The 24941-nt window shown below is 38.7% G+C and overlaps 2 protein-coding genes across 3 annotated transcripts in view; both read right to left on the bottom strand.

The window, feature by feature from the left end:
- The window catches only part of LOC306890238 (uncharacterized protein), a 39795-nt gene extending 26399 nt beyond the window's left edge, over nt 1–13396 (bottom strand). For both annotated transcript variants that reach the window (XM_079449811.1, XM_079449810.1), the window contains exons 1-10: nt 13115–13396; nt 12917–13004; nt 12172–12279; nt 11904–12075; nt 11209–11334; nt 10830–10953; nt 10167–10236; nt 9337–9451; nt 8996–9113; nt 6401–6513 (exon numbers count right to left, since the gene is read on the bottom strand). In XM_079449811.1, the coding sequence (XP_079305937.1) occupies nt 6401–6513; nt 8996–9113; nt 9337–9451; nt 10167–10236; nt 10830–10953; nt 11209–11334; nt 11904–12075; nt 12172–12279; nt 12917–13004; nt 13115–13254 (1174 nt within the window). In that variant the 5' untranslated portion in view covers nt 13255–13396. The remainder of the gene's footprint in view (nt 1–6400; nt 6514–8995; nt 9114–9336; nt 9452–10166; nt 10237–10829; nt 10954–11208; nt 11335–11903; nt 12076–12171; nt 12280–12916; nt 13005–13114) is intronic.
- A 1805-nt stretch (nt 13397–15201) lies between these two features.
- smc1b (structural maintenance of chromosomes 1B) lies at nt 15202–24641 on the bottom strand (the record flags this gene model as incomplete). The annotated part of the gene is made up of 25 exons (XM_079450920.1): nt 15202–15288; nt 15410–15520; nt 15609–15678; nt 16216–16367; nt 16527–16681; nt 16818–16974; nt 17062–17157; nt 18415–18562; nt 18656–18801; nt 19132–19273; nt 19349–19455; nt 19664–19780; nt 19910–20047; nt 20170–20316; nt 20531–20716; nt 20876–21061; nt 21161–21368; nt 21631–21713; nt 21825–21965; nt 22223–22481; nt 22677–22915; nt 23008–23211; nt 23307–23419; nt 23996–24184; nt 24533–24641. 25 exons carry the CDS (start codon nt 24639–24641, stop codon nt 15202–15204), a joined length of 3690 nt encoding a protein of 1229 aa, XP_079307046.1.
- Between the last annotated feature and the right edge of the window lie 300 nt (nt 24642–24941).

Genomic DNA, 24941 nt, shown 5'->3' with positions numbered 1-24941 from the left:
AGATTAAACCTGAAGTTTCCTTATGGACACCGACCATGTGCATTGTCACAAAGACTTGACCTCCTTTATGTTTCAGCAGGCGGCGATTGCCATAAAGGATGTTTGACAAAGACTATTCACAGTATAGTGCAGGATAAATCAACCGTTCTACTGATGCAAAACATTCTGCCACCAGGCCAAGGTATTGTTATGTGGTTGCTAGGGTCTTCTTCTTGGTTGCTAGGGGATTGCTAGTTGGCTGCTTACGGTGCTCAGGTGAAAAAACACACTCTCTAATATATTACACATGACTTGGGTCCTTCGTCTAATGCAAATTATTTGAAAGTCAAAAATCGGAATAACAAGAAGCACAATTATTGATAACATTCATGTCTGTAGCCAATAAGTGAGGGACAAGTGTAACTTTTTAGGTAAATGCAATAGCAATAGTCATGTTTGACATGCTCGATACAGTAAACCCGTAATACACAACTGAGAAAAATGGCACCACCATGTGCAGTGCTGCAGGTTACCACCATCTTCAACTCAACATGATGTCAAGAGCCATTCACACAAGTGAAGTGATAAATCATATCAAATTTCACTGATAACATTCGCCCCTATGTCTGAAGTACAAATAAGTGAAACTTAACCCAGGCACATTTTATGAAACTTAACCCTTTGGGAAAACATGAAGAAATGAACAGAAGAGGAATAAACGCCAACCCAAATTGGGTATTTATCAAAGATAATAAACATTTTTCATATTTTAAGTTTAAGACACATGTTTATACTGTATATACATACGTCATCATGTCAGGAATCCGTAAGAAGGAATTATATTTGCTGTGTGAAAACCTCTGATAAAGTTTGTATTCCTAATGGATACTTATCACGTATCAATCAATCGCTCACGTAAGCAGTGTGAACATGCAGGATACGTTATCAGCGTCCAAGAGCCAACTTCAAACCTTCCTGTTCTCATAAATTCCCACTAATATTCGCATAACTCACTATTAATGGCGCCTGAAGGGATGTACGCTCTCAAGAGCTTTTTAATTATACATCTAATTCCCTTTTACCCTATGGGGCCAAGCCTATGTTGGACAGATTTCCCGGATATCCTTAACCAAAATAATACACAATGAAAACATACAACTAGAACGCTAAGGAGTCTAACTGGGAGGAACTAGACGTCCAAACAAATCACTCCACAATCAGAAATGTGCAGATTTGAAATTTGACTGTTTTCTTAAATTGTGTGGTGTAGTGTTTGCATTTTCGTGCCAAAACATTTCCATGCAGGAAAACAGATAAAACGTAGCAGGCAAAAGTCCTGAGATGGAGCCAAGGACCACAATAGGTGAGGCACACCAATACAAAGGAAGTGTGTCGCTTGCATGAGGCTGTTCCATAATGACTCAAAACTCTCGCCTACAGGACACCAGCACTTTAAACATGAAAAGACCCAAACTTGAAAAGACCTGTCTCCCTTTAAAGTAAAGTTAACATACTGGTGTTATAACCACTGTAATGGCTTTGATAAGATTTATGAACGCAGCTGTGTGTCATGAGATTAAAGCTCACAGCACTAAGATGTTGTCCCATTTTTGCTTAAGGAGATAATACGAAACGCTCTATGCAGTGCAGTTTGTCCGTTTAGGGTTACTGTAGAAACAATATGAATTCCATGTTAAGGGACTGGTGTGGGTAGATAGAAATAGCTCATTCTAAGATAATAATAAAATAACGCTTCATTATGTAAGCTCTTCATACACCTCATAAGACATAGTAATGTCTATTATATTGCATTTCTGTTAATAGATCCTCCCAAAAACTACACACAGCACCTTTTAACGGACTTAAAACAGGTATGAAGGTTACAAAAGGATATTTAAGAAAAGAGGCCCGTCGCATTGTACTTTCCAGCCATCAATCACACCTGATCATTTATCAAACCCAGTTGAGGATCAATCACTGTGTGGTCTAACTGCAAAGGCGTGTCAAAGAAGAACCACTTTGTGGTGGTATATCATTTCGGTATTACTGTGGCTTTTGTGAACGGCACTTGGAGGTTCAGCTGGAGGGCGGTGGTTCAACCCGCTTAAGGAACTTTTTGGACCCTTTTTGTGTGTGTATGATAAGAAAAAACTGATATTATATGAGCAAGAATGCTGTTGTGAGATGACAGGTTAAGACATAGAATGTGATCTTGGGGCACAGGGACACTATCTGAAGATGCTGAACACACACTTAAACGTGCCCACTGTGTGCACTTTTGAGTTTGATCAAGTGCCTGTTTGATTTAATGGGGGGTATAAAAAATATCCCAATGGATGAGTCATAACGGCATGACCAGAGGAGTCCAGAGTAGCGTGTCCTTTCATTTCTCTGCGGTTTGTGTTTTCTTTCTTATGATGTAAATGCATGGGTTCATATTTTCTACTTTTTGAAGTTTCATCCTGGATTACCTCAAATCCCTCCTCAAATAAAATTGCCCAAGAGTCTTTAAACACTGCAAATCCGCAAAGAAATCGCTAAAGATGGGATTTAGATTAAGCATTCAGGAAAGGCTTAAAAGGATAGTTCACCCAAAAAAGGACATTGTCATCATCATTTGCGTACGTCACTCCAAACCCACTTGGTATTTTAGCCTCTTAACAGGTACATAATGAAAGTGGATGGGGACTGGGTGGCTAGCGGCCTTTATAAAAATAGCCAAAATGTTTAAGCGATTATTCACTTAAGCTTCTGCCAAAAATGATCTATAACATGGAACAACATCACAAGCAGGCGACCTTGGGATAACCTCTAACTTCCTCAAACAGCTTTAGGAGACGTGATAATGCAAATAGAATGACATTTGGTTCATAAAGGGTGCTTAGATACTAGAGACCCAACAAGCCTATAGTCAGGGATTACAAAGATTTTAAGCCAATAAAAGGGTTTTCTTATAGGGACCGGAAGAATTTCACCTTTCTGACCCGCGGTTAAGTCCCGGCCTAAGCCACCCTGCTCTCCTTCAACTGACTGCAATGAAACCATCTTTTCCCAGTCATCAACGGCGAACCACCCAGAATGGAAAAGCATGCGTGGTCATTGTCTGTTTCGCATCTTCTGAACAAGCGCTGGGCAGTTATTTGATTAAGCCGGTCCGGAGGGAGCACTCAGGTTACAGAAAATATTAGCCTTCAGCAGAAGCCGCTCAGGGACAGAACAGTCAAACGCTATGAAGGGCTGATTTAATCAGCTCGGTTTACAGGATTAGATGTGAAATGGCTGACTGTTGTGTTCGTCCAGGCATGATGCTCTGCTGAAGGTGAACAGACATAGAATTAGGCCTGAATTAAAACATAAATGGCTTTCTGTGGTTTGTTATGCAGGTAGGACTTTTGAAAGTTGGCCCAGTCCCCATTTACTTTCATTTCATGGAAAAAAAGCTTCCTCAAAAATGATGTTTCACGTTTTATGGAAAAAAAATTGGCGTTTGGGTATGGAACAACACTGGTTGAGGTTCAGAAGATAAAAAGATCGTTTTAATTTTTTGGTGTAATGTCCCTTTAAGCTGCTGAGTCAATGCAGCAGAGTGGAGAAACACAGATGCACAATCTCAGTGGCTCTGTATCGGTGAGATACTGCAGACCTCATGATTCTGCCAACACGCTCACAAGCAAAATACAATCCTGCTCTCTATGCAACAAACACAGAGGTTTTTCCCCCAGCTAATGTCCCCAAGGGAGCCAATAAAGCAATCATCAGTGGTTTCAAGACTGCAATGTATATCAGCGAGGAACGGGTCTGTTCTTGTAAGCTGGAGGGAGTGAGTTTCAAATGTGAATCCAGACTTAAAGGAACAGTTCACCCTTGTCATCATTAACTCACCCTCGAGTTGTTCCAAATCTGTATACATTTCTTTGTTCTGTTGAACTCAAAGGAAGGTATTTAGAAAAATGTCAGTAACCCAACAGATCTCATCCCCCATTTACTGCCATCGAGAAAATAAATACTATGGTAGTCAGAATTTCCATTTTTGGGTGAACTGTCCATTTAAAAGGTTTAAAATAGTTCGCCCAAAATTAAATATTGTGTCATTATTCTGAGGTTCAAAAACTGTATATGACTCTTTCTTCTGTGGAACACGCCGTCAAATTTTGAGAAATGTCTCAGATGTTTAATTTGTGTTCATACGATGAAAGTCAATGGTATCCAGTGTTCTTTGGTTACCAACGTTCTTGTGAATAAATTGAATTAAAAAAGGGTGAATAAATGATTAAACATTTTTCCTTTTTGGGTGAACTGTCACTTAAATCAATTGCAGTATTCACAAATAGAGTAACAAACAGGGTGTGGATGAAGGGTGGACCTCACGAATAAAGAATGTAACCAACTGACCTGAAACCAAGTAGAGAAACTAAAATTAGCAGCAACGCACCTATGCTGTATAATAAAGTCATGCACTTCATATTTAAAACTATAAGGTAAAATACCTTGAGGGAGGTATGAAGTCATAGACAGGTGCGATTAAACCGAAAGTCAAAATCTGACAACAAAACGTATTTAAAGATACAACACAAGACCACTTAAACCTCATCTGTCAGCACTTATGTCAGCTGTGGTCTTTTCTGTGGTTTCCTGACATCCAGGTGTTTCGGAGACATATAAAACAAGACAGAATCAGTAGTAGGAGCTCAGGTGCAGACTCTGAGTCAGTTATCATTAACTGGTGAAGAGGTGGAACAGAGAGGGCAAAGACGGCCCTGCCAATGACTCACAGTGACTCACAAAGATTTGGGTGACAGATTCACACTGCAAAACTCACCACCGAGCCTTTCAATTAGCTTTATGACAGGGCCCCCCAAAAAAACAGCTCTGGCTCGCACACACAGCCTCTGGGAATTTCTCCAGCAGTGGGGACAGATGAGTCATGGCGTATTTGTGGCCGTCCAACGGCATTCTATCGAATCTGGGCTAGCACTACAGTAAATCCCCAGTGTCGTCGTCGCTGTAATAAAGCAGAAGCTGCGAATGGGGACGGTAGCAACAAAAGTAGAGTCTGGGACTGCCAGTGTAGAAAAAGAAAGATAGAAACTTGATGATCCCAGTGTGGGCGGACATGAAGAGTATGGTGATGGGATTTTCAAAGGGAATTTTGAAAGTGCAGGCTTCAGGTTAAGGTAGAAGAACAGTGTTGTGATATTAGTTGCAGGAGCCTCATGGGAGGGACGGTTAGGTAAAAGAAGCGATCGGCTCACGCGGTACAAGCCGAAGAATAGTAGCATTTTAACAAACAGCAAACAAATATAGACCACTTCATAAGTCGTAAACAACGCCGGTCCAGAAGAACTTTCCGTTTCAGTTTTTAGAACAAAATACAAACAACAGAACTTTTATAACTGAATCAAAATGTTAAACAAATATCTCTCACAAATGAGAGAGCATGTAACATTTTGTTACAATAAACACCACTTCGGAAGACAAAAAAGATGCTGGTCCAGAAGAACTTTTAGTTTTAGTTTCATGCGTTTAATACAACCAACAGAACATTAATAATTGAATCAAAATGTTTAAAAAATATATTTTTTTAATACAAGTTTGTTTAAAAAAGATTTAAATAAATAAAACTGAAACCTGAAATGCTTCTGGACCAGTGTTTACATCTTGCAAAGTGGTCCATACGCTTATTTACATTATCTAAATTGCTGTTAGTGATCAGAATGACCAAAACAGCATTTTTCTACCCAGCTTCAACATTAAAGTGTATAACAATACACAAAACAACCCTTAACACAATCAATACAACAGAACAACTGTGCAATCTAAAAACGAAAGTTTTCACAAAAAACACTACATAACTAACACTCTGAAATCCCAATCCGTACACAAGGCTTGTTCACTGTTGTGACTGATCTCAAAGATAGCATCCGGCCTAAGCACACTTAACAGTGCGCTTCGTGTCCTCCCGGGCACGGCACCCTCCCCTGGGTTTAACATGAGATGCGGTTGACATTTTGTTCCCTTAAATTGAGCACTTACAGACCCATGGACTGAAAAACACAGCTGTCATTGGTCCCCTAATGGACGCTGATGACCGATGAGATCGAGTCACCAGTCGTGCCCTCTCCCATGTCTCTACGAGCCCATTACACTTGGCCTTTAGTCCTGTGCTCAGCGTCTTGCTTACAGTAGGCCTACAGCAGATTGTTGAAGCGCATGGGACATCTTATTGTACTAAAAGTGGGCTCGGATGTACACTAAATAAACAAGTGAAATAAAAGAGAGGGTCTGATGTAAGGACCTGGAATGTCTGCACTTGTTTGGCTTTGCATGGGCTTGGAGAACAAGTGTCTTCATTGTTGAAATGGATGTTTGAAGCAGATTTGCATGCTCACATTTTGGGAATAGGTGTGCAGGTGGGGTTTACCTGTGTTCAGTCCTTCGCTCATCTCCTCCAGGACCAGACGGTTCATGCAGTTGAGTTCCCATTCCTGAACATCTGTGTTCCAGAGCGCTGTGATCAGGACACGATACTGGGATCTGGATATACAAAATCATTATACACATTTATTATTTCCCAAATTTAGTGTTTACCTCAAACTTTTTTCTGCACGGTTATGTTCAGATATCTGTATATACATTTTCCAAAAGGATATTTCTGCGAAATCTATTGCTTTTAAATCTCCGACAGGATTAAAGCCACAACATTAGGATGAAAATCGCAGCCAGCAAACTGGCTATGAAAACACTTGCTATTAAAAGCAATTGTTAGCCCTTTAAAAACACACCACATACTAGCCCGTTTGCACGTAATGTCACAGTGAGATATATAAGCAGGGATGCCTTGAAATGGCCTTGTCAGAGATAAACAGCAAACAAAGGTAAACAGTCAATAGGTCTGAATAGTTGGGTGAGCGAGTCGTGAATTGTAAAAAGACACAAGGATGCTTAGTCCCTTTTATGAAGGACTTTGTAGATGATGGACAACCAAGTCACCGTGGAAACCAACGGGACGGCTATCTGTGACGTCAAGCTCGCGAGTCCACGTCAACACTGATTTACTGATTACATAACCACTATTTGACATGAGCTGTAGAAATGTGACATGCTTGCTGGACAAACCTGATGAAACAAGAATAAGGGCAACTGTGATGAACAAGCCTGGTCTCATGGATTTTAATTCCTTTCTTTTCCCACGTCTTTTAGCATTTCCCTCTTTGGCCTCATAAGCGAGGGCATCAGTTCGTTCTCAGATGGCTCAGTTCACCGCCGGGCAAAACTCTGATACTCCGACTCAGATTTAGGCTTGACCTTGCTGGCACGGCCGTTGTGCCAGGCGAGCAACATGAACCCGTTCCCTGATGTGTAGGAGCTTTGTGCTAACTGCCATCTGCATGTCAATGCCCAATATCCCCTTTTGAAAACAAACAAATGCTTTAATTTGCTCTTATAATCCTGTTAATTGCCTGACAAAGCGCATTGGGCTCTACAAGGGCATGAGCGATTTTAAACTGGCCACAACAAATATCATTTTGGAATGCTAATGGGGGATTTTAGAGGAAAGCTCTATTGGCATATATGCAGATAAAGACTATGTGGATCATGTGATGAGGGTTACGAGAGTGGCATGGCACGGTTTCCGTAACAACATACCAATTGAAGCAACGGAGGCTATAGAAACACGTTAGCAACTTAACAATATCGGGTGGCGTCCTGTGTCTCTGTGTGTTCTAGTGGATGCTACGAGAGATCTGCTAGGCTAATGAAGGCATTTCAGGTCACTGCCTTATGGTACTGATGTTGTCGTGGCGACTGTGACATAAACAAAACCATATCCATCATGAAAAGACTTCATTTTCTAAATGATTTTTTTTACTTTCTGGAATATGTTATAGGAATTCCTCTAGATCTCACATTGAGGTTTCATATTTATATTCAGGAAAGAAATGGCCAATTCCATGCAAATCATCAACCTTAAGGTTTTCATCATACTGATAGATCAATATTTTGTGTTTTCTTTTGTCAGGAAAGTAAATTGTTACGTCCATAACGGTCCATATGATATCCTCATAAATGATCACTCAAATAAAATAACTATTTTATATTCATCCCTTCTCTGTTATTGCTTCTGGTTTAAACATTTTAATTTACAGAAATCCTACACAGAATATTGCCCAAAGAAAACTAACCTTTTCTTCTCACATTCATTAAGCGTGTATTTGTCCCTTTATAAAATAGAAAGCTTGTGCATAGACTGCAATTTTTCGGTTTCATCACCCCCAAGTGCCTGGCCCAAAGTTAAAGGTATGCGTTTGGTTTTAATATAACAATTTATTTAATAATTAATTTAAATTAATATTTTATTGTTTATGAAATGTTTAGTTAAGTTTGGGCCCTATAACATTCTTTCTGCTATATTGGTAATAAATACATTTTCAAGTTATATTTCAAGAATTGAGTCAAAATGTCACATCCATAACGCTGGAATTCCCCAAGAGACAATGAAACAATTTTATAAAACGTTGCCAGATATACTAGGGATTATACTGTATATCGGTAAAATCCTGTAACATTTAAATTGGCATCAGTCCGGTGTAGGGATGTGCTTTTCTTTCAGGGAATTTCCAAAAGGATCTGTTTGTGTACACAAACTGCTGGATAAAGGACAATTTATCAAAACACAGGAGTTGAGAGACATTGGAAATGTTCAACCAGTTTTAAACTGTTCAAGTTGAGTTACAAACAAGACATATGTTAAAAAAACTGGCACAACAGCATGGATTTACAATATTGACAAGTCATAATTATTGAAATTAAAATTATTAAAATAATTAGGGGAAATTAATGTGGAAACCCTATGATTTCCTCAGTCAGTCAAGGATACAGTGTACTGTAATAGTCTTTGCAAACATATTGTAATTATAAATTATTACATTCAAGCTTGATAAACATCTATGTAACGACAAGTGAAAATAACCGGTTTCTGTCTCTCAGAGTGTAAAACAAAAGCTAAAACACTCACATGTCTACAGGCACTCGCAGAAGAACAGGAAGAACCGTGGCCTCCTCTGTCATGTTCATGATGCGAGGCTCCAGGAGTGTTATGATGGTGAGACCGGTGCGAAACACAGCCTGCAGCCCTGAAGAGGTTTTTCGATTCACATACCAGTCAAACTTTGACACACCTAACTAAACTGATGTTTCTCATGATCGTAAAAATACATGATTTAAAGATTTATGATTAAATACTTGGCATTGGACGAATTTAACAGAACGTTTATTCAAATAAGCAATAACAAGCAAACATGCAGCTTAGTGAGCTGCTAGTCTTGAACTAAGCAGGTAAAGAAAAAGGTAAAATACCATGAAGCATGATAAGATCCCAGATAGCCAACACAGAGTCCCAGCATGGCAGAGAGGTGAAGAGAGTGAGAAACCACTGCATGATAAAATGCACAGACGAAATTCCAAGAGTCTCCTATTATGAGAGAAAGAAAGAGGGAGAGTAACACCAAGGTCATGAGTTTGATTTTACTCGTATAATTCAAAAGCAAGTTGCTTTCAATAAAAAAACATTTGTCGAATGGATTTTGGATTTGTTAGACGTGCTGCTGCTAACTTGGAATGTAAATATATGTAAATTGATTTAAATAAAATTCTGAAAAAGTAAAATTTGAATAACAGTTAAGTTTATAAAAACATTAGCCAAAGTAAAGTTTTCGATGTACAAACTTTTTTCTATACATAGGCTGAACCAAAAATATGAATGCAGTTGTCAGCATGACAAGACACGTGAAAGCTGTGATTAAATCCAGGTTATCACATCAAAAATTTATTTTGAACTTTTCCTTATTGTTTTATTGCTTAAAGGTAAATATGAACTTGCAGCATTTGAATACAGATCATCTTTTCTGTCATTTTGACCAGTTTCTCCAGTGTTCATGTAAATAATTGCAAATAGAAACAATACGTTTGTTTGAAATTTGGAAGATATATTGTAGTTCAAAGAATGAAACAAAAATGATCGATATACCCAAACACAAACTATAAATGTAATAACTGTAAAATCAGAAAAATGTATATGGTCCCTTAATTTGTTTTTATTCTTATACAGAAGCTAGTTGGCCACACATTAGCTACGTAATGTGTAAACAGGACATAATTCTTACCAAACTTTAGACCTTAACTCTTACCAAATGCTGGAAGAGAAAAGGTGTTCTGTGCTTCAGGAGTTGGTGAAAAACCAAAGCTTGATGCTGAATCCTAAACAAATAAAAATAATAAATTAAAACTATAGCTCACCCCAAAATTGAAATCTGTATACATTTCTTTTTCCCATGGAACACAAAAGGAGTTATATACTAAAATATGAATGGTGACCACTGACCACACCTCGCAAGCAAAATGTTTAAAGCAAGACTTTCAGTTTAAACTTCAATTTCTTCAATTTATTGTTTGGCTACAGGAAACTCTATAGCAGCGATGCTGTCCTCCTTAACCCTTGTATCTCCAGGGAAAAAGGGAAGGACAGTGACAATTCATATTTTTTATCTTTCTTGTTTTCATTCACTTTCATTGTAGAAGTGAGCGACTCTGAAATTGTGCTAAAGTCCTCTGGTGTTCCACATAAAAAAGAAGGCCTGCATGTTTATATCAAATTCACCAAATTTTCTTTTTTAGGTGAACCTCGGTTTATCTTAAAATTAGGTCTATTATGTGTTTAAAGATATTTAAAACTGGTAATTACGATCATTACCTTTGTAATTACCCTTAAAGCTAAAAACAAATTCCCATATAAGAAAGCCTCTAATGTGCATGTTTGAAGTTCACACGGCACAGCTGATTTAAAGTCTCACTTTGTCACTGAGGACTCAAACAGCTCTGACAGATACTTGGGCTTCTCTAGCAGAGCTACCATGGCCCAGAAAGCCTCTTCTTCAGACAGGATCATCAGGAGCACAGCAGCAATGTAGGACATCCCTAAGAGAAACAACAGTCCGTAAACACATCACAGTCCTATTGTGAAATGGAACAGCCTGAATATCATGGGAAACATGCTAGATTAGCTCCTATAAAAAACTGCAAACATAACGCTGGCTGTGACACGCAACACACATGAGACGGCACGTTTCTAGACCCATGGGATTGTGGGTCGACATGCAAAACACAGAGCGTTTAAAATAAGGAGCTGATCTGATTTGATCAAGATTAATGAAAATATAAGGAGCTGGTTACCTTGGACGTATCCTATCTGAGGATTATATCTGGCGTGTGCGGTGAGAACTCTGAAGAGTTTGGCCTGACCCTCAATGGCTTCAGGACGGTCTCCCATTAAAGTACGATGGGTTGGAAATGACCTCCCTAAACATGAAAAAGTCTTTCTGAATTTAAACTGTATGTTTTATAAAAACGTCATAATAGTACTATGTTATTAATAGTAACTATATTGCAAATCTAAGGAATTTAAATTCAAGAAAATGGTTTGATGATTCAGAAAAAAATTCAAAATATTATAGAAATGTTAATGAAGTTCAGGGGTGGAAAATTAAACCCAACCTGAAATCCAATAGATACAGTATATAAAGGGACGTGTGATAATGCAGCACCCCCATGTGGTTTTCTGTCAAAGTTGAAACAAAAACAATCCGTGCCAAACTAAAATTCCTCATGAACTTCAGGAGACATGCACATTGGCACTTCTGTATTAGTTGTCGATTCATATTTTGCAAAAGGTTTTCTGTAAATTGAATACAGACATGTTCGAAACTGGCGTACTACAATAATACTGTTTCCGAGAAAGCAGTTTGCATATTTTTGAAGTGAATCAAATACCTGGAGGGAATGTTATAAAACCGCATTGAACACTGTATGCCAGTGATAACAGACTAGTGTACACTTGGTTTCAGTGACCAACTCAGGGACTAACTCACGCAGATCGAGGGCGATCTGTTTGAAGAGAGTCAGGTCAGGGCTGGGAAGACCACACGCGTGTCCGCTGCTGATTTCATTTTCCGTATCCACCAGAGAGTCTATGGTAGAGATGATACTGTACTCACTGACACCTAGATCAACCAGAGGCTTACGGATTTCAGCCTGGCATGCCTGAAATAACCAATGTGGGTGTGTTAAAAACCAACACCACCCAAAAGTATAATGTGCCAGTTTTTAAGTGTGGCATATTAGTATTATATTGTGCACCTCGTAATCAAATGAGCTGGATGCTCTGAGACTATCGATGTTTAGAAGACATTTCCAAACTCGTCCGCGTATAGCTGGAGGAATGCCGATACGAATAAACCTCTCGATCTGATATTTGGGGGGAAAAACAAGAAAAATTTACAAATGTATACAGATATTAAATCAGGTCATTTGTATGCACATCAAAATGTTATATATTGGGAAAAATCCTTATAAATACAGTTATAAACGATTAACCGTTTACTATTAAAACCATCAGAAAAGTATTTTATACTGTGTTTGGGATCTTATTCAAATAGGATTTAATGGCGTTCTTTAGGTTCCCATCCACCAGATAACATCTAGGCCTGTGCAATTAATCGAAAATGAATCGTAATCGTCAGTTTTGACCTTCATCCATTGCAACATTTTGCGAGGATCATTTCGTTTCTTGTAGTATAAATCCACTTCGTGCTTCGTTTCTATTTCTTTACATTTATTTTTCTACTAAAGTTTTTTTAAGATTAATGGAGTAATCGAGGTAAATAATCGGGATCTGAATAATCGCGGTTATGATTGTGTATAATCGAGCAGCCCACCAAAATAACCCAACACATTACAAACAAAGGCCACTAGGTAGCGCTAGTTTCCATTTAAACCGATACAATGGCCATTATACTCATAACATCCTTCAGAAATTCTGCGATGGTTGCTATTTTGTTTTATTCAGTATAGTGGTTGAGGTTTAACAGGGAAATGTGCAAACCTGATTTCTGCAAATGAAACTGGATCCATTCCAGTAGCTGAGAAATTCACACAACTCCTTCACTTTCACCGGGTTTGGCTGAGGATAGCTGAAAACAGTCAGTTGTCAAATGCACAATAACGATTTGACACAGTATGTATAACATTCTGAAGACCAACAATAGATGTAAAGCATGTGAGGAAAATCTAACTCACTTACCTGTATTGGTGACATCTGTGTTGAAGTTTCTTGTCTCTTTTTTTACTGAGCGCAAAGCCAAATTCATCAAACCCTACACCGCTGCTGCGACGGGATCTGATGCTTTTGACGCTGTTCGAGCTGCTTCTTCTCCTCAACATGATTATGATAAAATAGTTTCACTTTAAAAACATTATACGCGCTTTCCTTTCATCAGCGCACAAAACAAAACAAAAGTTTAACCGACGCTTAAACTCAGCGCCAGATTAGCATGATTAAACTACACTTCAAAATAAAAGTCCTGGCGGGGCATCCAGGTTAAAAACACTTGCGTGTGAAATATATTTGTGATATTTAAAAGAAAGAATAATAAAGCAATTATAATACGAATAAAATAATTAGAAATTGATTTGGAGTGAGAAACCGTAAGCGTCATGCACAATGTTTTCCACATGACCCGTTTATATACATTTAATACAAAATACAACCCCGCTGACATGCTTTTAGACCTTTATTGAGACCTTTCACAGTTCGGTTTAGTTTTTTCTATTGCACGCAAAGGGTTATTTTAATTCACTCAATTTAAAGATGAATGCATTATGCAATACCACAATACAGTACATATGAAAACAGCACAAAAAATAAGATTCACACACACACTTCCTAACAGGTAGGCAAGTCGCTGTGTCCTTTCAGATCAAATATTAGTGAAAGTAATCTGTCATGCTTTTATTTGAGTTCAGCAGGCCTCCTGGAGTCACAAACAAGGTTCCTCAAGGTGTAGCTTACACTGTGAATTCATGCCTTCAACAGCGTGGAGGTGTATGAAGACTCATACAGTAGATAAATCATTGTAAAAACTTAAGTAGGTATGTCTTTTGACACACAATAACTTCTCTAACCCACTTTTCCAATCTCTCCATTCCTGAAATTGCTCTGAAGTTCCTCTGTTGAAGTGCTGATGTCTTCCGGGTGGTAGAACAATCTGTATCGCACCTGCTCCAGAGCTTGTACACCCATCAGCAGAAGGTCCTTCTTCCTTTCTAAGTCCTTCAGTTTCTTCACCTGCAAATAAAATAAGTTTCACTCTTAAATTGTGTAAATGCTTTACTTTAAAACTATTTATTTGTACTGTTAATTGAATTTGACTATGTCCTGCAATGTTCTGTATGACTGTACAGTTTTTGTGTACTTGTAAAAATAGATCACCCTTTCTTTGTTAAGTAGTTGTGAACGTACTGGGGTATTCCTTCAAAGCCGGGTGGGAATGTAGAAATGAACTGTGAATGAACTGCTAATTGTGTTGAGTATAAATAAACCATTACAACAATGCTGAAAGTCTTTGTGGTACATTTAAACATGTAAAAAACTGAAAGTCAGGCAACTGAAAATGTACATTATATTTTACATTATATTCACTTCAGTTGAAACAAATGTGTTGCCTGAAGGCGTAGCTACAGTAGAAAAAAACAGACCTAATCACATCAACATGCAAGCAAACAAACATTACACTACAAATGAAGTAAGAAAAAGTCCACGACTAACCCAAAGGAAGAAACGTAAGGCATCCAGAGTGTTGAGATCGTTCCTGAGAGGGACAATGACCACTGTGTAGGACGCCATTGGAAATGCTACATACAACTTACATTCTAGGACGGGGAGAAATGTTTAGACCGAGGTGATGATGCAAGGGAGGGTGAATAGAGAAAGAGTGCTGAATATTTTCTGTCAAACCCCACCCTGCTGAGAGAAAGATTATAGTGTACAGTTGCACCAGTAGGTTTCAGAGATTAAAGTTAACCAAAGTAGAAGAGGAGAAACAAAACTACAAACAACAATAATTTATTAAAATCACAATTCAACAATTTGCTTGAACATGTAACATTATCAAAGTGAAGATGTCACAGAACAACTTTCTAAAACAATCAGTTTTTTTCAACTGATTTCACTGTGAACTCTTTCATAGCTGATTTAATTTCGTTCTAAAACATTCTAAACATTTTCTTTTATTGAACATTGTTTCTTCCATTAAAATATTTCTTTTATTTAACAACGAACATTTTAATGTGTAAAATAACACCAGCTTTGATTCTCCCTTCCATTACTTCTTATTCTCTCTGACTGCCGTTCTCATCGTTCAGTGGGTAAGGGGTGAGATCCAGGGTGAGAAGACGGCTATACATGCATTCATCAAACTGTGACAAGAATCAAATATCAAGAATCCAAATGAAAAAAATATAATTTATTTCGCAATAATTAACCATGATGTGCTACTGTAAATGTCGGGTGAGTCGCACGGTGCGTGTCTGTGATTACCATAGAATATACCCCAATAAGAGCGTCTGCTCGTGAGTAAAACTCCTCTTTCAGGGAAATGACGATGATCTGGCAACTCTCTCTAGACATCTCACGGAAAAATCCAGTAACCTGTCCATCATAGTATTTCACTTGTGGTAAAGGACAAACAAACAATTCGTATGATTGAGAGTCAGTGAGATGGTGAGGCTGGTCTTACCTTGCCAATGTTTGTGTTGTCCAGTGCGGCATCAACCTCGTCCAGCACGAAAAACGGTGCGGGACGAAAGCTAAGATCCAACAAAACAATACAGATGATCGTCCATCTACAGTGAACATGCTGAACTTAAATCAGGTTGCCCTCATAAACAGGCACCGATACCAAAGGCCGATGCCTCATGTGACAGAACTGACTGAAATTAGTTGTGAAATTAGCTTTGAAAGTTTGTGACAAGCACATAAAATGATTTATTATTTCATAATGTGTTTAAGGTTGAGTTGTTTCTAATTATGAAGTTATTCTATTTTTATTAATCTCACTGTCTTGTGAAAAGATACAGGCATTGGTATCGGCGAGAACCAGAAAAAACATATTGGTATTCATACATGGTATTCATAAAAAATGGTATAAGTGCATCCCTAGTTTCAACAGAAGACATAAAGACTTGGATGACATGAGGGTGAGTAAATTAGCATCAAATTTTAATTCTAAAGTGAACTATTCCTTTAAATCGGCTCATTTTATTGTGATAAACTACATTCACTATATCTGTATTTACATACTTTAAGATACTTTACAGTAATTTTAACAGTTCGATCCTTTATACCTGTGAATGGCAAAGACCAGCGCGAGAGCAGCGATGGACTTTTCTCCTCCTGACAGGTTGTCCATGGCCATGAAGCGTTTACCAGGTGCCACGCAGTTATAATTGATGCCGCCCAGGTAGGGCTCATTTGGATTCTCAGCACTAAGAATGGCCTAGGAAGACAATCGCACAAATACATACAAAGTTTCATGATCGAGTGAACAAGTGATTAAAGGAATAGGTCATTAAATGAGTGATTTCACGAGGATGTGAATGAATCAGTGGATGAGTGTGGGAATCAGTGAGAATGAAGAATGAACAGTAAGCCTAACCTGTGCACTGTTGTTCCTGCAGAGTTTTTTGTAGATCTGATCGATTACGACAGATACATGCTCGAAACATTGGCTGAACAAATTCAAGCGTTTGGTCTTCACCTGCTCGAACTCCTTATTGCATTTCTTAGTGTTGTCTGTGCTGGTCTTAAATGCTGAGGGTTTAGAGAGTATGGAGGAGTAAAGACAAATATATGATTAATACAGGGTAGATCAAATGAGTTATATAAATACAGTAGTAAAAAAATCTAGAACAGCAACATTATTTCTATAAAGAAAATCTCTCTGTACCGTCCACGACTTCATGGAAGCTGTCCTTCACCTCTCTCATCTTCTCTAGAGCCTTCAGGTTGGGAGCTCTGGATGCCATGATCAGACACTCCAGAGACGAGACTTTCTCTTTGAGTTTCTCTGACTCTGCCACCACTTCACTCTCGTCAGTGAGAGCCTACATACATGCCATACACATACACACCTAAAGCACGTTGCCACATCCACTGTCATGAAATGAGACTTAGAAATAATGCATTTCTACCTTAAGGCTCATGTCCAGAGGTGAATAATCAAACTCTATCTGTGCCTCTCGTTCATAAATGTCCAGCGTGCTGATGCTCTGAGACTCTGAGTCCAGCTGTGATTGAGACGGTTTGGTTATTAAATGTTTTTTGTCCTTTCTGGATATTGACAGCCTGTGGCCACCAGAGAGGGGCATACATCAAAAAGTATTTAGTTACAAATTACAAATACTTACTCTTAAAATGTATTTAAATAAAATACTGCTGTGAAAAAGTTGTTATTTGAAAATACAATAATACAATATTTTTTACAAGTAATCATTTAAATTGGGAGAGTAACAGTGGAGTTTGATGCACAGAAGAGAGAATTTCTTTTTTAAAAACAGCAGTCCATCAAACACTTACATACACATGTAGGCCTTCAAGTCATTTTAATATTATCATCATTATTGATTTATCAATAAGTAAATCAAAGTCCCTGCGAGTGTAATTGGAAAAAGTTGCTTTTGAAACACTCGAGACACGTTAATGTCATACGTCGATTGGTCTGCGTGCGCAGCTTCGTAATAAGTCAAACGCACCTAATAACAGATAGGTCTGACTCGGCTGAAAAGCCAATCAAAACTTCTAATTCAGCTAGAGGCTGGGTAACCTGCGCTATGATCGTCCGTTCATTATTGCTAGCTTTTAACATTAATGTCTTATACTTAAATCAACACAAAATGTGTTGTTTTTGAAACAAGTAGAGTGTAACGTGTCAAAAGCAAACTGCATAGTATGCTTTATAGACAAATGACAGGTGTACATCTACATGTACGTCTATCTGTTCTTCTACAGCACATCAGTAACTTCTACATTTTTAAAGGTATTAAAGGTATACTGAAACATATCTTAAAATATTATCTTCTAAATCTTTTCAGCAATTAAATCATTCACTCACCCTCAGATTGTTCCAAACCTGTCTAAATGTCTTTGTTCTGCTGAACACACTGTCAAATCTCATTCCCCATTGACTTCCATAGTATTTATTTTCCCTGGCAGTTAAGGGAAATGAGAGCTGAAATTCATCCAAATATCTTCCTGTGTGTTCAGCAGAACAGAGACATTTATGCAGGCTTGGAATAATCTGAGGGTGAGTGAATGATGACAGAATTGTCATTATTGGGTAAAGTATCACTTTAATGGAATAAAAGATGAGCATAGCCTAGAACAGTTTCCCAATCACAAATCCTGAAACTTCTTTGTGTTATAAAATGAATTGTAATATTTTTTCTTGCAAAAGTAATAAAATACATATTTAAAATACTATCCATAAACTGTAAATCTGTGAATATTTTAAAAGTTTAATTATCTATTATCAACTCTGCAGGCACCTCCATGATGTCATCCAGTGATCCAGCGAGCAGTTTTAAAGGTAAGCCCTCTATCTTGCAAGCAAGAAGCAAGTCGTGTTTGCTCAGTCTCAGATGCTCCAGGGCGGCCTCAGGACTTATCGCTTCCTTCTGAAGTTTCACCAGTACCCTGGTGGAAAAAAACATGAACCATTTCACGCAGTGAAACATTTAATTATTTTAAGCATCATCTCTTAGAAAATGACTGTGTTCTGGCTCACACCTGGATTTCTCCTGGAGGCTTTTATTGTTCTTCTCAAGATGAGCTTTTGCATCATTAACTAAACTCATCTTTCCCACCAGCTGGTTGTTTAGCTCTAGGAGATTAAATTGTGTCTCCTCCACAGCTATCATGAGTCTGTCCTCTTCCTGTTAGAGGTGGAGACCAGACAGCAAGGCTTAACATACGAAAACCAAGAGTGCACAATATAAAAGACCACTTTAAAAGACCAAGTGCTTTACAAAACGAGAGGATGCACAAACTGGTGATTTATTTGTATGAAGGGTGTTTATGGCCCAATTCACATTTCGTGTCTTTTGGTTATTTTAAATGTAGACTCGCGGCAGGCGTGTGCAAATGGGGGATGACGCGGACGTTTTTTAGGCACATCGGCTCCGCATTGAGATGATAATAGTTCAACCTTCACAGTTTTAGATGCGAAAAGTGAATCGGGCCTTAAGTGGAGTGCGTCAGTTTGCCTCTTTCAGACTGCTAATGATATTTTCTTCTTTGTGGATAGTCTCTTCCAGCTTCTTCATCTGTGTAATGTGTTTCTCCAGCTGGGCCTGTTCATAGTCCAGCTGGGTGCTTAGACGAGTACGCTGTGACTCAAACTGCAGGCTGGACATGAAGATTTTATTAGCCAAATTATGTAGTAAGTGTGCTATTGATAGGCTGTATTTGTGGTGGTCTTACCGCTTTTTCTCGAGCTCCTGTTGCAGTTTGAGATAATCCTGCTCATATTCACGGATGTTGGCCACACCTATCTCTGTACAGAAGTCTGCAAACACCACATCTTCCATCTGCAGAAGATGATAACAATTCACTTCAAAACTGCTAATATTACTAGAGAATAAAAAGACATGTATAATGACTACACTCACAAAGTCTAACTATTATTTGATTATAATTTTATATAATTTTAGAGACAAAATTTCTAACATTTACACATTATTTTGAAAGAATGGGAAAAAAAAGAATGGATGTCATTGAAAAAATTAATCAGATGACCTGATGAATTTGATCTCTGATGGCCTTCATCTCATTGTCCTTCAGCTCAACGGCCTGCGTCTGAATCTCAACATCAGCCTCAAGGTTAGAAAGCTCACTTCCAAGTTTAGAAATCTCCTGCAGTTTACACACACACACACAAACAAAATGATGGTTGAAATGACAGTATCATAGCTGTTTAAATCTCATGCAAGGATGGGCGACAGATGTAAAGGCAGAAAGACGTATGTGTGCTGTGTGACTTGCCGCCTGACACGCTGGGATGTGCTTCTTGCGTATGGTGTCCAGATCTGCACTAGAGAATTTGAGGCGAGTCTGGATTCCCTGAGACTGAGCTCTGATCTGATTCAATTCTGCCTCCTTACGCCTCTGCTTCAATAGATCCTGCACATATTTGCAAACATATACTGTACACAACAATATGGCTACCTGTCATAGTAAAAGGTTATGTGTCTGAACAAGGTGTGACGTGATGAAGCAACAATAAAAATCTCTTCATCACTTACACGAAGCTCAGCTGTCAGGTGCTCCTTACGCTCCCTCAGTTTGTTCATTTCTTTCTCCTCCCAGCGTCTAGCTTTGCTGCTCAGGTCCACAGCGCCTCCTGAGATCACCCCAGACTTGCGGAACATGGTACCATCAAGGGACACCGTCTACTCAACAAAAGTTGAGTATGAGCTTTGATTTTATCTGATATTTAATGTTCTTCGAATTTTTGGCCAACCACAGGGAAAAGAGAATTCAACAATGTCTGAGAATTCCAGGACAAAAAAGGTTTGCAAGCACATAGCTTTGACCAGCATTAAAGCAAAACATAAAAGAATCTCAACATGATTGGTTTTGTTGGATGTAGGTAAATGTCCTCACCTGAAGGCGCTCAGGGCCATCGAAGGCAATGCTACAGGCTTCCTTAAGAGTCTCGCAGACCAGGGAATTCCCGCATACAAACTGCACCACTCGCTTAAGCTGAGGGGCGTTCTGAGCGCACTGAACCACGTCCACAACCATCTTAGCTCCACGCACTTCCCTCAACCGCTCATTCAGTGGGCGTACCTGATGCATACATACAAATATTGATATTATACTGTCCTGCTGAAATATTAGGGCCCTGTATGTTCTTACTCTGAATAAATTGAGAACAGAAACTTAATTTAGTACAAAAAAAGTCTAGTAAACCCTAACTCCCCAAATGTTCTGTGCTATTTCACTCACATCTATATAATCAATAGGAAGGAAAGTCTCTGGTTCGGCTCTTTTCTCTTTTAGAAATCTGATGCAGTCGTGAGCTACTTTGGCAGACGTCACAACAATAGCATTCATGTTCTTTCCAAACACTTTGGTAACGGCGAGCTGGTATTTCTTATGGATGGGCTGACACAGGTCAACCAGACGGCCATACTGAAAAGAGTCCAAAAAGGTTTAGCAGATACTTTCATACTGTTGCCACTTGTATTGAAATCTCAAACTCAAAACTGTCACAGTAAAATGTTACAGTACCACCGTATCAGGGTACAGTCTTCTGAGGCTTTCCAATACTTCATTTCGTTTTTGCTGTCGTCGGCTCTCCTGGCTGTCCAGCCGGGCGTTCTGCAGTTCTGTTATCACCTGCGCCAGCTCCACATTTACTTCCTTTATACGCACGCGGCCTCTCTCCAGCCCCTCCACCAGATCCTCCTCCTGCTGACGCTGCTCCTCCAGGGTTTTTCTGCATAAAACATAAAAAATATTTTAATCAGTTAATCGTGACAAATCATTTGCTATGATATCTATTCGGTTAGGATTGTGCAGTATTCTGGTATTCTAAAACAAATGTAACAATTATAAAACACTGTATTTCCAAGCAAAAATGTTTAAGACAAGAACATCTTTGCGACCCATACAACAAATGTAATGCTAACAGTTTTCAAATATCAAAATTCAGTTTGTTTTGAAATAGGATGTAATGTAATGGTGAGCAAGTGACATACTTAGAAGTGTTTGCATACTCCTCCAGCTTTTCTGCTCTTCTGTTTAAATCTTCCAGCTGTGCTTGGGAGTGTTTAATATCGACCTGCAAAACAAATAAGTTATAACTCAAGTAACTGGATTATTCCACTAGAACACATGATCCTTTTACCATAGATTTTACATTAATAAAATAACATCAATGACAAAACCCCACCTGTATCTCATTTTTCCTCCTGAGGTCAAACTGAAGCTTCTCATAGTCAGCCTGTCCCTCCCAGTCTAGCTTCTCAGCATTCTGATTTAAAATGGCCGTCCTCTTCCTGGCCAGCTCTTTAAGTTCCTTATAGCACTCCATCTGCAAACAGAACAAACAATATTTACAAATGAAGCTTTATAATATGAATATAAAGTCGGTATAACAGCAACATTATTCCTAAACCTAATAAACAAGTGTGTGTTTTGGCAGGAAACATTCTTATTAATTCATACATTCACAGTTTATTTTTTGCAGTCCACTTAAATCTCGAAGATTAAAATCTCCGCCCTACAACATTTCGCATTTCTTTTTTTTTTCTGAAATACTTTCCACAAAGGTTGCTCGCTGTGTTTTACCTGAGCCTCGTCTAGTTTTACACCGGCTCCTGTTTGAGCCTCCTCTCCCTCCATCTGCTTAACACAAGACCTCCAGGCCCTCTCCAGCTCAACCAACTCGCTCCTTAGCTCCTCCAGTTCCTGCTCCTTTTTTGCCTGCTGTTTCTGGTTTTTCTGAAGCGTTCTGCGCACCTCCTCCAATTTGTGCTCATGATGGGAGGTGTTCACTTTGGATTTTATGTATTGAGGTCTCTGATGATTAAGAATTTGCTCCTGGGATCTGAAAGGCGATGTTAGGGAAAAAATACTACTATAATTCTATTGATAGCAGATTTTAAGACATGACATCTTAATATGAAGAGTTTGATAGTAATTATAAAGTTTGCACAAATAAATAATAGTATATTTAATAAACTACATTTAATAAAGTAAATTAATAAAAAAGCTGTGATTCCTGTCATTGTTTTTGTTTCACCTGATCTCCTTTTCCAGACGCTGAAGGTCTCGGGTCAACCGTCCGTGTTCTTTTTTCTGTACCTTCAAGGTTTGCTCCCAGACGTCCAGGTTGCTCTTTTGCTCCGACACAGCCATCTGTTTGTCTCTCAGTGACTCTGACTGCGCTTCAATTTTTTTCTCATTGTGGAAGAGCTGAAAGAGCATCAGCTGGAGTTTATGTTCTCTGACTTCATCCACCAGTGCCTGATATTTTTCAGCCTAAGTCAAAGATAACCACATCATGAGCACAGCTGTCATGGAGATGTTCGGTACGTTATCTGATCAGCTAGAAGAAACCTGTTGCATAATACCTCAGTCTTATCCTTAAAGACCTGTTTTTTCTCAGCTGTAGCTGCTTTCTTCTTGTTAAACTGGAACTGGGTGTCCTCTTTGGCTTTCTGTAGAGCCGTAAGCTTGACATCATACTCCACGTTTAGCTCTTGGGAGTGGCTGATTCGTTCAAACATCTTCGTCCGTTCTTTACCGTTCATCATGGCAATAGACTCCACAGCACCCTAAAATGCATGTGAATCTATGTTATTAAATTACACATAAAGTGTTTGTATGTGCTCATCATTTTATGACTGACTGCAAAAACACCAAAAAGCACCTGATACACCAGGCAGTTCTTCGCTTTCACCACGATGCCAATTTTCTCCAGGTGTCCAGTGTATTTAGCCAAAGTGACCTGTTTACCATTCACACGATACTCAGAGGATTCCCCTGTGTACACGCATATACATACATGTCATTCAATTCCTATCATAGAACACACACTGGCCTTATACACATTGAAAATAAGTTAGCCTGAATGTGTGGTAATGCGAATAGCACAGTGAATGGCATTAACACCATTTAACACAACATTTACGTCCCATAGGGAAAATGTTATGGCTTAGAGGTTGCTCTCTCACAGCTAAAGGATCTGATTGGGTTCTCAGGTGTGTTACAGTATTAACATAATCTAGAGGTAAATAATCTATATTTTGGTACATTTTAGTAAAGACACAGTGGTACCGCGGGTCCCCTTGCATGGGACTCACCATGTTGTTTTTTACACAGTCGCCCTAAATGGACACACTGCACTACATAGCGTGTTTCGTAAATACATCATCTCTTTCGGCAATGAAGTGAAAACGGCATTTTATGGAGGGGTGAGCCGTTGGTTGCAATTCGCAACCTCACCACTAAATGCCGCTAAATCTCCACATTGCTCCTTTAATGAAGTTACTTAATGACTTTTGATTCCGCAGCTTGTAAGATAAGTATGGGATGCTTATTGAGATCCTTCACACGGACCTAAGATGCTTCTACCGAAGACCATCTCCTCATCGTTGTCTCCACAGTAGACCATGGTCACGCTAGCAGAGGTGGACGTAGGCTTGCCGATATGAGCACCATGGATGAGATCTCTCGTGTGTTTCACACGGAGGTTAACCGCCCTCTCTCCCATCACAAATCCAAGAGCATCCATCACATTAGATTTGCCTTGAAAAGGGAAAACCAGCAGTACTGTACAGAACACTGAACTTGGACACATACAGTATATCGTATACTGGACAACAGTGGCTTTTAAATTGAAAATAATATAATTTAGATGTCCCTTGGGTTCAATTGTGATCAGGATAAAGTACACGTAATACAGATTTAATACACTGATAACGACACCATCTAACGTTACATTTGTATTCTGTCAGGAGTATCTAAGCTAACACACATAACATCTACATTAAGCCATTTTTGGGCCTGATCAATGCGTTGATTTGATATGTTTGGAGCTAGCTAGCTAACGTTATACTAACTTAGCCACCCAATAAGCCTCATTGACCCGCTTACCTGATCCATTAGTACCAATTATACAATTAAACCTCTTAAATGGACCGATTGTTTGCTTTCCTCTCCAAGATTTGAAATTTTCCACGTCTAATTGTTTTAAGTAGCCCATGTTCCGTTCAACTTTGGATAAAACAGACACCTGACTGAAAGTGACTGACAGAACAGATACCAAGCGACGGCGGGAAAGCGCCGCGTCATGTGATGAATCTGTGATCTCCTCACATTTCTTAACACATTTAGGTTTATTCTAGAAAAAATGATTGAATTGTGTTAATACAGTTTATAAGTATACATTATTTTTGAGTTTATAGATTATTATAGATTCTTTTATTTTGATAGTTTTGCTGCCTTCACGAAATATTTTAAATAAATCATATTTGATTCTTTTAAGCCTTCGTGTAATTTGCAA

This window comes from Barbatula barbatula, assembly GCF_947034865.1.
Source record: "Barbatula barbatula genome assembly, chromosome: 25".
Classification (NCBI taxonomy): domain Eukaryota; kingdom Metazoa; phylum Chordata; class Actinopteri; order Cypriniformes; family Nemacheilidae; genus Barbatula; species Barbatula barbatula.
This window is presented reverse-complemented; position numbering and strand designations above follow the sequence as displayed.